The 13519-nt window shown below is 37.2% G+C and overlaps 1 protein-coding gene across 2 annotated transcripts; it reads left to right on the forward strand.

The window, feature by feature from the left end:
* The first annotated feature begins 1786 nt into the window (after positions 1 to 1786).
* On the forward strand, positions 1787 to 13518 carry trappc13 (trafficking protein particle complex 13). Of its 2 annotated transcripts, XM_023338040.1 has the most exons (13): positions 1787 to 1930; positions 2964 to 3032; positions 5322 to 5421; positions 5500 to 5584; positions 5669 to 5796; positions 6586 to 6658; positions 7016 to 7060; positions 7364 to 7381; positions 11494 to 11627; positions 11724 to 11922; positions 12016 to 12116; positions 12840 to 12987; positions 13104 to 13518. In XM_023338040.1, exons 1-13 carry the CDS (start codon positions 1885 to 1887, stop codon positions 13209 to 13211), a joined length of 1254 nt encoding a protein of 417 aa, XP_023193808.1. In that variant the 5' UTR covers positions 1787 to 1884; the 3' UTR covers positions 13212 to 13518. The 2 variants fall into 2 exon arrangements, with proteins under 2 accessions (XP_023193808.1, XP_023193809.1); XM_023338041.1 differs by lacking the exon at positions 7364 to 7381.
* The last annotated feature ends 1 nt before the right edge of the window (position 13519 follows it).

Raw genomic sequence — 13519 nt, forward strand, 5'->3', positions numbered from 1 at the left:
AAACAAAAAAAATATTTTCATGTCTCACTGATCTCAAAATTACAGCCTCCCGACCTCCACTTCAGTTCTTCCTGTTATATCGCGCCGACCGACATGGGGAACACGAGCTCTGCCTGCCAGATGAGCAACTACAGCAAAAGGAACGTGCGTGTTTTCATCATGGAGGAGGCTCGGGAGATCGACGCCTTCATTACTGCGCAGAGCGGTGGCGGCGATGAAGAGCGGAGCCTTCCGTCTGCGCTTCTGGGAACTAAAACGTTTCGCTTCAGGAAGGACGTGAGCTGCGTGCGCGTGCTGGCCTCGCAGACTCAGGAAGCGCCCTGGGAGCCCGAGCGCTTTCTGTCCGTCTTCGTGGAGGATGAAGAGGATGAGAACATCTGCTCCAAGCAGATCATACACAACATGTCGCTGAGTGCTCCAGTCACCGTTCTGCTCTATGATGTGTGATACACCCACTGTTAACCGCACACATGTTAGAAACATAAAATGGTTATATAGTTGTTTCACACCCACAAATTATAATCACCCTGCTATTTACATATCTTGTGGCACTCCCAGTAAAATGACTCCATTGTGGCCTTTATGTATCTGCTCAGTCATTATAAAGTAAAATGAGATTTGGTATCGTTTTTATTCTACTGACTGTATGCTTGACCAAATACTGACTGAAGTTAGAACTTGAATCGCTGTTGTGAAAGAACGTTTCCACTTTCCACTTGAGTTTTGTCTAAGTGCATTACGATGATAATGGCTTCAGAAATATTCATCCTTTACCAGCCTTTAAATGTTACCCTGGCTTCATACACCTTCAACCGTGTGCAGACAGGCCCGTGTAAGCGAGTTATGATAATGATTGTATAAACAATAAACAAAGACTCTACAGAGCCAGGAAGTCAACTGAACCGAGCTATAAAAAAACCCTCCGTAAACCAGAGAAGAGAACAAAATAAACACAGGAAGGATTTGGGGACAAACAAAACCCAGAAACACACACAATGTCCGAATTTCATTGTGTGTGTTACACATTTTTCCCCTAGCTGCTCTCTGGAGAATAAAGATAGGGCTCATCCCACATTTATATGACTCTGTCCGTCAGGGAGGGCACCGTTTTACCTCCAGTTAGCTGTCAATATTTCCGAAATGTATGCTGAAAATGGATGAATACTGAAAATTGTTGTAGGTGGCCTGTTGTGTTGCAACTACAAGCCAGTAGATGTCAATGGAGAGCAGCACTCAGTGAAGCTGGCATTTTTTCTTTGAAATATAAGCAGTGAAATGAAATTCTAACCGTGGATATGCTTCAGTGTGACGCAAAAATATGCAAATTATTATTATTATTATTAATAGTAGTAGTAGTAGATGTTTTCCGTCGAGTTCTGACGAGAAACATATGGACCAATTCAAAAATAATTCTTTCAGAATATAAAAATACTTTATTAATCTCAAAGACAAAAAAAAATTGCTGTAACTCGTGTTTTCTGCGAGGTACTTTATTTCAACTGCAGTGAAAGAAAGCATACTTTGCTTTACTTTTTTTTTTACTGGAAAATATACATGTAGACAGATTTGTGTAACACCACAGAAATGTAAACAACCTTGCCTGGTTTAAAAAAGTTAATAATATACTAAATATACAGGTGGTTCAACAGCCGTATAGTTATGGTTTTGAGAAAGTCAATTGCGGCATACTAAAGCGGTGAAATAAAATACAGTAGGCTGCTGTGTTTTCGTAGTTCACATTCTGGCCTGCTTGAGGCAATGTTCCATCATGAGACGAGGACGAAGAAGAGTTTCACTTCCTGCGGTGTCAAAGTTCGGCAGCTAGCAGATAAACAACCTGTTAGCCTGTTAGCATAGAGCAAAACTATTTTTTTTTCTGCGAAAATGGATGTAAATCAGGCAAAACAAGAACATTTACTCGCTTTAAAAGGTAATTACAGTTCTAGAACACACATAATATCTTTACGGAACAGGTTCAGTTGTGAAAAATAATTATTTACATCTTATCAGGGAGTTGTTTCTGCTTTCAAGTGCTAGTAGCGCTGTTAGCAATCTTTAAATTGTTTAATATAAAGTGAGGTTTTCTGTAACTGTGCATGAGCTAATAAGCCTACCCGTCATGGCGGGATGCCGAACTCATGAATTTGTCAAAATAGCGTCTGCATAGCTTTGCTTGTGAATCAGTTAGCTTGAAAATATTAGCTCAGAAGAGCTTATTGGTTCCTCATTTGACTTGTAACAGTCAGTGAGACACAAACTGCGTCTCTTTGTATGTCCGTGTAAGAAACCAGATCTATAGCGGTGTGGTGCAAAGTTATTTCAGATGTTCACAGATGGTTGAGGGTTAATTATTGTAAATTATCACAAGACTTAACAGAATAACAGAAGGTGTAGTCAGGTTGACATATACGCCATTATCCCCGAGGTATTTTTGCTGTTTTATGCGTGTCTAGATCTAACAGTTTCTCTTTTCCTCCAAACATATCCAATTATTAACAAATGAAAATAGATCATTACCGAATACTCCATCTACATCCAAGTAGGTGAAAGTTTTCCATTTCTGCAAGACCAAGATTTTTTTCACTCTCCCATCAAGTTTGAGGGTCTTTATGAGATTTTTGGTTAAGCATTGAATTTGTGCAACCTATAAGAACAAAGATCTGTCCTTCTCAAGTAGACGGAGTTCATGTTCCTTCCATTAATTTACTCATTTTTCTTCAGGCTAATTTGACATAAAATCCATTGTATTTCCCCGGCATAATATGGGCTTATTACAAGTAATTAGTTGCCTTTGTGTCGAGGTTTTTGCAGTCTGACAAGCCTCTGTGTAGTTTTTTTTTATGTTGTTATATGCATAAGTGAACATGTCACAATGTGAGAAGCTGTCTGTCTAAATTTTTTATGAAGGATCAACAATAACCAGAATGTGTCCCGTCAATAACCCAGACCGCTTTACTTTACAGTGATGCGGCTAACAAAACCGACGCTCTTCACAAACTTACCAGTGACATGTGAAGATCGAGACCTGCCGGGTGAGTCCACAATAACCAACTGGAGTAGGATTTAGTTTTCCTGTTTTGTTGTTATTGTTGTTTAAGATGATCTCTTCACCAAACACATCCAGAATTTTGAAGAATTGTTCGCCTTCATGCAAAGTGAAAACCATGGAAGGCTGCCAATAATAATAATTTTTTTAAAAATTCGATTAAGGACCATTTTGGTAAATGTTGGAATCCGTATTATTCAACAGTATATTTTAAGTTATCTATTGGCACAATTTCCCAACAAATGGCTTCTCACTGTACTAGATACAAGATAAACGGGTCCAGTTTGCTCCACGTTCAGTTCAGATCAATCCAAGTCATTTCAATAAAGTTAATCATTGGAAAATGGACAAAATAGTCATCTTTTTTTGTTGATTATATTAATTTTGTGCTAGTTTAGTGTTGAAGTAATACATAATAGACAAATCTGATTAATTACAAATGCCGACTGGCTTCGCAAGGCACAATTTAAACATTTTATGCTTTAAACATGAGACACAAAAGCATATGCAATAACCCCATATTCAAAATTAATTAGAGAATTTATTGTTTTAGTACACAAAATCATAATGTTACATCAAAGCGATCTTTGCTACACATAAAAATTCTGGGAATCTACTCATAGATTCACATTTTTGTCATTTGTGATGTATCTAAGGGATTTTTCAAAAAAATAGCCACATCGAAAATTAAATGTACAATTTAAAACTCACCCCATTAGTTTCAATAAAAGCTTGCACATTGCATGTCTCATCCTGAAATTAAAATTTCTTATACCAGAGTTGAATGGGTAGAATATTGTGACTTTTTAGTCCTTTGAGAGGATCACTTCTACATCAACCTGTTTTTGTTTTGGAGCAGCAGTACGGGAGACCAAAGTTCAAATATGAGGAAAACCTTCAAAGTAAAAACATAAACCTCTAAAACTTATGTAAGAAGTTATTTAGATGTAACCGAATCTCTAATAAATCAATCACCTCCGCAGTTTCTCGGCGTGGGGTCAAAATGTTTGACTGTTATCCGCCTCAGAGCATTTTTTTTTCTTCCTTTGAGTGAAGTGCAGCTTTCCGTGGCACACTGGTAACTGAACACCGCAGAAACCATAAATCTTATTGACATTTCTAGGTAACTTCTCTATTTTTATAAGAAGCAGTGAAGTGAAAGTGTATGTTCAACTGGCTAAAGAGAGGCTGGTGGCATTTCACACCAACACTACCAAGCTTTCCATTTGTTTATACGTTTTTACTTGGAATACCTGTAGATTTAGACCGATTTGGGGATGATCTTGTGGATAATATAACAATAGATATACAACTTAATTACAGTAATAGATATTTAATTGAAAAAGACTATTTTTCTGTGGCTCTGCAGAACATTCTGAAGAACGAGTCCGTTTCATAACTGATTTCTCGATTTTTATATTTAGTGTTGTTGGTGATTTCAGGTGTTTAAGATGCAACATTTGCTTAATAATGTTAATAATTATTAACAATTAAGAAAATTGGATATACTTTGATGAACAAGCTCAACATATTATGTGGCTTTAAAAAAACACAAATTCTCTCTCGTTCTATTTTTCCTCACCTCTTGATTAATAAATAAAAATAGAATGGAAACATTTAAAATGTCACGCTAGTTGATTTTTTTAAAAGCCTTCATAAATCTTCCATACAAAGTTGGAGGATGCACAGTTGGATCTAGTTTTTAATGTCTTCTGCATAATTTCCACAATATGTAACGCTGAGCTTAGAGTCAATATACCATCTACACCAACAAAGTTTTTCTTTGATAAAACTGAAGCTGCTGTCTTATCATGTATGACAGCATATTAAAATATTGCATATACCAAAGGTCTAAGTATTAAGAAATCAAAATGATTTGTGGGATATGATGTTGTGTTACGCCCTTGAAGTTTGTTTGTTGCATTTGACCCATACTGGTTAGTATAGTGCATGTTTACTGGGATTTAGAGTGTAAATCAATGTTCTGACATATTAAAACAAGATATGTTAGCTTAGCTGGATTTAAGACTCAACTAACCATCAACAAATTAAATTTAAATGCTCTGAGTGCCACTAACTGGTCAGGTAATTATTACTTGAAGTACCCAGTAGGCAAATGATAATAAAGAAAACCAGTATAATCACGGTTTACTGATGTGCGCCAGTATACCATGATTATTCCACCCCTATATAGTCACTTTTTGCTTTAGTTCTCCTGTTTTCATGTAGCTCTGGCTGGACGTCGGCCCTTTTAAACTCGGTTGTGTCCTCACAGGGGATTTGTTCGCTCAACTCATGAGAGAAGACCCTTCCACCATCAAAGGAGCAGAGACATTAATGCTGGGAGAAATGCTTACTTTACCACAGAACTTTGGGTAATAAAAGGTTTTCTTGCGGTGCTTTTGATTGGAACGCAAATTCGTTCAACCCGTTCCCATCTTTGTATGCCTTAGGAATATTTTCCTTGGCGAGACCTTCTCCAGTTACATCAGCGTGCATAACGACAGCAACCAGGTGGTAAAAGACATTCTTGTGAAGGTACTGGAACTCTTCTACACGATCCCTGAAGCCTTTAATCGTTGCTTTTTGCGTTTTCGTGACGCGTTGCGTTGTTCACAACAGGCCGACCTGCAGACGAGCTCACAGAGGCTCAACCTGTCCGCGTCGAACTCGGCAGTAGCTGAGCTCAAACCTGAGTGCTGCATTGACGACGTCATTCACCATGAAGTTAAAGAAATTGGAACACACATGTGAGTCTGTTTCACTAAACTCCACATGTTACATTTGTCTTAACCAGATCGGAGGATATGACACCTTTAACAGTGTTTGTGTCTTCTAAAATGTAGTTTCTAGGGATGCACTGATCCACTTTTTTCACTTCTGATGCCGATATCTGAGGTTTAGTAGCAGTACTAAACCTGAATTGACTTGAAATGTTTCTTCTTCTTTTTTAAACACAGACATAAGTGAACATAAATAGGCTGAGTACTTTGGTCAAACATGTAAAAAATAAACTCCAACAAACCTTGTTTCAAATGGCGCAATTAGGAATTCTAAATATAATGATAAAGCTTTGCGTCGCTCAAAGCACAAAGCATAGAATTAGATTGTATAGATTTGTCTAAGCCTGTCAAAATGAATCAATTAATTAATTGAAGGCCAGTGTTGTTTACAGAGGTATCACAATCTATTTTAAGGTTGTGTGTGGTTTTTATTTTCATTTTATTTATTGTTTTTGCTTGTTGTGCTTCATCTTGGATATTTAAAATAGCTTCCAGTTCCAGCTTAAATTGTTCTATGCAAAACTAAAGTTTGTTGGTCTTTGAGAGGATGAATTTGAAAATGCTCTTAAAACAGCAATATTATTGTTCATCGCAATAATTACTGAGATAATTTATCGTCCAGCATGCCTAGACCTGTCACCGATACACGATCCAGAATTTGTATTCAATGTTTGGACTGATCAGATTGGTGCCTCTCTGGTGCTTTCCGGGATAAACCGTGCCAACTTTGAAACTTGCTTCTCTTCCTACCCACAGCTTAGTGTGTGCGGTCAGCTACACCTCTCAGTTCGGGGAGAAACTCTATTTTCGGAAGTTCTTCAAATTCCAGGTGAGATATATTTGAACGTTCTCGTTAGCTGGCAGCGGTGAGATCATGTGCGGCCTTGGAGGAGACTCGAGAAATGCCACAGACCTACAGCAGTGCAAATGCAATTACCCGTACCCACCCCTGTAACCCCCTCCCGCGCTAGCAGTCATCTGCCCTCACTTTGGGAATGAGCTGCAGTCTTGCTCTCTTCTTTGTAGTGTAATTTCCTTAAGTCTCAACAATGAGTCGGACTCAGTTTGATTGTTTTTCTCACTGAACATCCTTTTTTGTTGTTGTTTTGTTTTGTTTTTCTCCACCCAAATGGAAGCGCAGTGTGATAAAGCGTCAGTGTTTAGTTTCCAATCTATTTTCAATCAGGTTTTGAAGCCGCTGGACGTGAAGACAAAGTTCTACAACGCAGAGGTGAGTGACACTCACCATCTCTGTTACTTACCATGCTTTCTGCCATATTTCATGCATTAGTTCGGAACATATTTCCAGCTTCTACTAGAAGCGGTTAGCTTTGGATTAGCTCTACTTAAAAACCCTTGGAGATGTCAAACCGGGATTTTTTTAAGTAGAGGCCTGTTTTGTTTTTTTTTTCCTTTTCCCCATTTTAGTAGCTTTTTTTTTAAATATATATATTCAACTGCATATATTCATTGTCACCAACTTTTTGCATGTAACCTCATTCATTATGTCTTGTATTTTTATTTTCTCCATTAGAGTGACCTCAGTTCTGTGGTAATTCCTTCTTCTGTTCTCATGGCTGAACATTAGCTTCTCTTAATCCTTACCGGTCCTGCAGGACCGTTGTCTTTCCGAGCCCACAGAAAGGTGCAAAATAAAAGAATGGAGGCTAATATTTGAAATCAGTGTTGATGCCAACTCTCCACATTGTTAATAATAATAATAATTTTTTTAAAAAGTCTACACCCATTGTTTTTCCTGTTACCCTTTCTGTGGATGCTCATGCTTTCTTGCACTTACTCTGCACAGGGGTTGGAGTTAAAAGCTGAAGTTTGTGGTGTTGGATTGTTTATGGGTTGATTACATATCAAATCACTGAAAAAATATATATATTTTTGATTATTCTTCATGCTAATGATTTCAGTATGTCCACAAAGCAAATATGAATTATGTAACATGTTTTGATTCTTTCCCGTAAACCGTGAGGTTTCTTCAGAATGGCTCTGCATGCAGCAGACTCTGATTTAATTTTTTTTTTTTTTTTTAAATAATGAATTAATTCGAAATGGTTCACAGTCAGATCCTCTGTTTTGAATTGCAGGCATGAACTAATCTCTGCTTTTTCCTAATTGAATTTCATTGTGTACGGTAGAGGTTGCACACACAAAGTGACAACTGGACACAGTTCTGCTGTTCCCAAAGCATCAACTTTAGCGCCATAAAAATCACAACCCTTTAGAAGCAGCGTTTTGAGAAAGAAATCCTCGTATTTTTTTTTTAAATGTAGTTCAATAAAAGTAATTTTTTAATTTTTATGATATATTTTTTTTTTTGCTTCAGGACATTCTGTGCTCCCGTTACAATCGTAAAACCCAGTCTTACAGCAATTGCTACTCCTAAAACAAGTAAGTAAGTAATCAGTGTCTGCTTGAGCTTAAAAAACATAATATGAATCCTGCTAGTTATAGCTCCTCTAGAGAAATAAAAGCACAATAAAAATGCAGTTCAGAAATCAGCCATTAGTCTGGGGCATAAATTGTTCATCTTTTAGCAATAATAACTTAAATTCAGATTACCAGATAAGCAAGAGATAGCGGATCAATTTTTGTTGCTACGGGCCTCCAATGCGGTCTGAAAAAAGCTTGAAATTTTTTTTCTTCTTGCTTTTAGTATTTGTCGGGTCTGGTTAAGCATTTAGAGAGAAGAAAATAGCATATGAGGGAATCTTTGACTTTCTGAGATCAATTTCTAGTTCTGTTACCTGAAAGATAAATGTATTTATAGAACAGAAGTATTTTTACTTTATATAGACACAAGCGAACAAGTCACCAAGTAAGAAAATCTATTGATAAACATTCTTCAAACAGCTAAAAAGGACAATTTTTCTGCTGACCAGAGCTTTAAACTGTACCTGTGTGTGCTTTTAAAACAGCGTCTGGGTTGGATACCAAAATAATATAAAACAAAATATTATTTTACATCTATAGAAACAGAAAATATATGAGAATTAAAAAAAAACAAAAACTCAATCTAAATATATTGCAATTAACTCAGTCCAGATTTACAGAAGTGGTTGGTCATCAATTTCCTGAAACATTCTGTGGGGCCAACGGTGAGTTTTAATCTTCTTGTATGCAACCTCATTATTGCAGTTTATGTTGTTTTACTTTGCATTAAATAAGTAAAAAGAAAAAGAAAATTGGAATATTGCGCTGGCAAACAAAAAATGGCCAAATATTTGATGCTTTGGGAGCCGTAACCTGCTTACCGAGTGGTCACCATCACTGTGCAGCCTCTCCTTTTCATGCAGCTCAGCACTTGTTACTAACATGTTGTTTAAAAAAAAAAAAAGGTACACTGAGCAAATATGATAGAATATGATACATGTTTCTGTTTGGTCACTGGGTCAGGTTTATAAATATTTCCTGAGTGACCCTCACATCACCTGAAGAACAGCTCAAAGGATAGATTCACATTTGTTTGCAGTGTGTTATTGCAAAATCACATATCAAAGAAAGCTTTTCTTGATTATTTTCTACCCAAAGTTGTCAGGAGCAAAGATCATGAAATTTATGCGCAAATGAAGTTCATACTACACAAGAATACATAGTATATTACAAAATTAAGCTTTTATATTGCGGAATAGCATACATTTTTTCTGGATTTGCTTCTTGCACAGTAAAAGCAATTTTCGGAAGATTACAATTGCTTGCTTTTTTTTTGTTCCCAGTAAACAACCCAGGTAAACTTAAAAAACCCTGCTTTGTCTTGTTATTGAGGGTTATACCCTTTACCTCATAAAATAGGTCTTAACCAATCGTGTCTAATAAAGGCAGGAGGAAAATTACTATAACATGTGCTAGAGATGCACAGATAAATATGTTGTCGACTGGAAGTGACCCATTTTCAGAGCAGTCAGCCGTGTTAACAATATGAAAAAGACTTAAAAGTTCTTAAAACTGAGTTTAGAGGAACCAAAGAGATGCAAGAACTTATTGCGCAAGACACCATGACATTCAGCAGGTAACAGGAAGGCTAAATGTAGCACAGCAAATTAGATTTTTTTCCTTCTTGTTATTATTCTTCCATCTCAACTTTCAAATGTTGGAAATGTTGGTAGTCATTAAGAAATCTAAGAGTTGAGGGAAGGATTAACAACCCATGGCGATAAGACGTGGCGATTGCAGTCTTAGTAATGCTAGGGCTTTTGTAAACAAATATTTTAGTAATCGAGTAATCTGTCGATTATTCTTACGATTAATTGAGTAATCTGATGAAAATATTTATTAAATAAAATATTGCGAAATCTGGCACACCAGTGTTTCTATCGGATCAACATCAGTCCAATTTTTCATATTTGAGCTTCCCTAACAGTTACTTTTCTGTAGTTTAGAAAATTAACCAGTAACAATAACAGCTCACTTTCTAAGTTAACCTGAAATAATACAAAGATCTGAAATTATATTCAATTCAATAATAAAGAGGCAGGCTCACAAATAAACTTAGAAAAAATGTCTATTCTCCAGCTTTTGGTTTACGTACTCCTCTTCAGTCAGTTTAATAGATGAACTCTCACAGACGAACTAAGTCCGGGGGGAAGGACGACCAGTAGACGAACGTACTGGGCGAACGTGGAGCAATACGCTCGCCCGGTACGAAGGTGTGACGGCACCTTCGTTCGTCACACTCAGAAACTCATCTACTCAGAAACTCATCTACAGCCATGTACCGCCACCCGTTTGTTCAGACCGGGATAATATGAAATTTATTGTGCGGTTCGTCCGTAAAGTTACACTTAAACTTTAACCATCGACTTACTCAGTCACCCGCCGTGTTCAGTCCATCCGCTCACCTGTATAAATATTCCCGCAGCGCTCTTCCCGCCTTTCGCATTGAACCAGCAGCTCCCGGAGGAGAAAAGCTGCCGTACTCCAGGCATCGCGCCAGTCATTTTAAGGATGTTTATTGGTCTCCCAAAAACGATGAAAACCCGGGTGTTATCATCAACCAATAAAAACCCCCACGGGCCAAACTTGAAAATTGGACGTTATGCCGCTAACACTTAGCTTTCGTCAACAACTCCGAGGCGGAAGTCAGAGCTTCGTGCAACGCAAATAATGTTCCGGTCGGAACACGGTGCGCTACATAAGAAAACATAAATTAACGCTTCGAGTCAGGTAAATTTTCCTCGAATCATTCGAGGAATCGTTTCAGCAATACTAGCTGCGCTAACTGCTGTTACTGGAAGCTAAAAACTTTAAAGTAGCTGCTCTGTAATATGTTTTTCCTTTGTTTCTAGTTATTAATAAAATCGTTTTTCCATAGCTACCGACAAGTTCTATGTTTCTAAAGTAAATATTGATGTGCTTAAATCTTATAATTCCTGGAGATGAATCAAAATAAGCTAATGTTAATGCTAGCTGGTCAAAGCTTTACAAAAAAACAAAGATGGGACATTTGGCCTCAAAATATTTCTTGTAGCTTCTGAAATTCAAGTAATTTTTTTAGTGGTATTGAAAAATGGGAACTTATCCTTTGAGATAGTGAGTTAATGCTAAAACTAACCTTACGTAGCTAATGTTTTGCTCAGTTCACCTAGAACAATATGTCACTTTATGGCTACAGAGAAATATCAGTGTAAACTTTCCAAACCTTCTCTGTTATAGACAGATGAAGTGTTTTTGGAAGCCCAGATCCAGAACATCACCACCTCTCCGATGTTCATGGAGAAAGTATCTCTAGAACCCTCCATGATGTACAACGTTACAGAGCTCAACTCTGTCGCGTCTGGGGACGAAGGGTAAAAACACTAGCTCTTTTTCTCCTGAGTACAAAAGCCAAAATAAAAACAGCAGAAGTATCTTAAATGCTCACTAACGGATTTATCGCCCGGCAGAGAGTCCACGTTTGGCAAAATGTCCTACCTGCAGCCAATGGACACGCGGCAGTACCTGTACTGCCTGAAACCGAAGCCGGAGTATGCGGAGAAGGCCGGCGTCATCAAGGGCGTGACCGTGATAGGGAAGCTGGACATCGTGTGGAAGACTAACCTGGGGGAGAGAGGGAGGCTGCAGACCAGTCAGCTCCAGAGAATGGTACCAGACTGTCCCCCTTTATGGTTCCCATCTCGCCCATATATTGTACTCTGTTATTGCGTTCTGTTTTACTCCTGTTTGTGTGTCTTCCAGGCTCCTGGATACGGAGACATCAGGCTGTCTTTGGAGGTGATCCCTGACACTGTGAACCTTGAAGAACCCTTTGACATCGTCTGTAAAATCACCAACTGCAGGTGCATAAGATCTTCCATAACCCTCATAATAACTTATCTAATGTAGTGAAAGAGTTTTTGTCCCCCAAGGGTGATTTGATCTTTAAGTCACTCCCATCAGGTGGACCAAAATATAAAGTTATGAAGAAATTTTTGTATCTTAAAGGCCAAAATGAAAATAATTAAAATAAATAACAAAATTACAAAATAAAATCAGGCAAAAGAAACTATTTTCCAAATCTTATACCGGTAGAACTTATTAAACATTATTCAAAAACTGTAGGTGTGGCTATAGGTGTGGCTATTTTGTGTGTTGTGAGTAGCTTCAATGAACAAGCTTGTTATATATATATATATATATATATATATATATATATATATATATATATATATATATATATATATATAACAAGCTTGTTCATTGAAGCTACTCACAGTGGGTAGAAGATCTGGAAATTTTAAGCAAGATTGCAAATAAGATTATTCAAGTAAAGTAAAAGTAAAAAGTACAGCGCAGTAAAAATACTCCTAAAAGTATTTATTTCCTCAAAAAAATTACTAAATGTAATTAAGTAAATGTAACTAGTTACTACCCAACTTTGATTTATATATATATATATATTTTTTGTTGCTTTTTTGTCACACTTAAGTACATTTTCAACAAAGAAATTCTTGAGCGGACAAATACTTTTTCTCAACCTGTTACGACCCAAAAGCCTTAGCTGACGTCCTCCCTTGTTGTAGTGAAAGAACCATGGACTTGGTGATGGAGATGTGCAACATGAGGTCGATCCACTGGTGTGGAATATCAGGACGGCAGCTGGGGAAACTCACCCCCAGCGCCTCCCTCTCGCTGCCGCTCACCGTCTTCTCCTCTGAGCAGGGACTGCAGGTACGATCCAAACTTCCTGAAGCAACATTATAATCCCGATTGTTTTTGTTTGTTTTTTTTTTTTTTTTTTTTTTTTGCTTTTTTAATCATCTCATGTTGTCTTTCATTTGTTTCAGAGTATTTCTGGACTGAGACTCACCGACACGTTTCTAAAGAGGACATACGAATATGACGACATTGCACAAGTGTGCGTGGTGTGTCCGTTTATGAGCAACGAGTGCTAGATGTTTTGCCAGCTTTTTTTTTTTTTTTTTGCATTTATGGATATGAATGGACCAACTATGGAATTCTGCACTAATATTTCACTTTTTTTCAACTTAACGGGATGATTCTATATTTTAGAAGAATTGTGAATAATATAAATTGTTTCCTTTGACAATAATCATGTAAATGTGTGTAAGTTAATAAATTCAATGTAAACTTTGAATCTTCTACCGATGCTAACATTTGCAATGTTATGATACTCTGGGTTTTGCTATAAAACTGTTAAGACATCCACAAAAGTATTTAATTTAAAGCCTATTTTCTTCAT

Source organism: Xiphophorus maculatus, chromosome 8, assembly GCF_002775205.1.
Source record: "Xiphophorus maculatus strain JP 163 A chromosome 8, X_maculatus-5.0-male, whole genome shotgun sequence".
NCBI classification, from domain to species: domain Eukaryota; kingdom Metazoa; phylum Chordata; class Actinopteri; order Cyprinodontiformes; family Poeciliidae; genus Xiphophorus; species Xiphophorus maculatus.

Bases quoted from the DNA above. Each gene is read 5' to 3' on its own strand.
- trappc13 (XM_023338040.1), top strand. From the start codon at position 1,885: ATGGATGTAAATCAGGCAAAACAAGAACATTTACTCGCTTTAAAAG. The intron at 1,931-2,963 runs GTAATTACAGTT...TTTACTTTACAG, and splicing joins ACATTTACTCGCTTTAAAAG to TGATGCGGCTAACAAAACCG. The intron at 12,988-13,103 runs GTACGATCCAAA...CATTTGTTTCAG, and splicing joins CCTCTGAGCAGGGACTGCAG to AGTATTTCTGGACTGAGACT.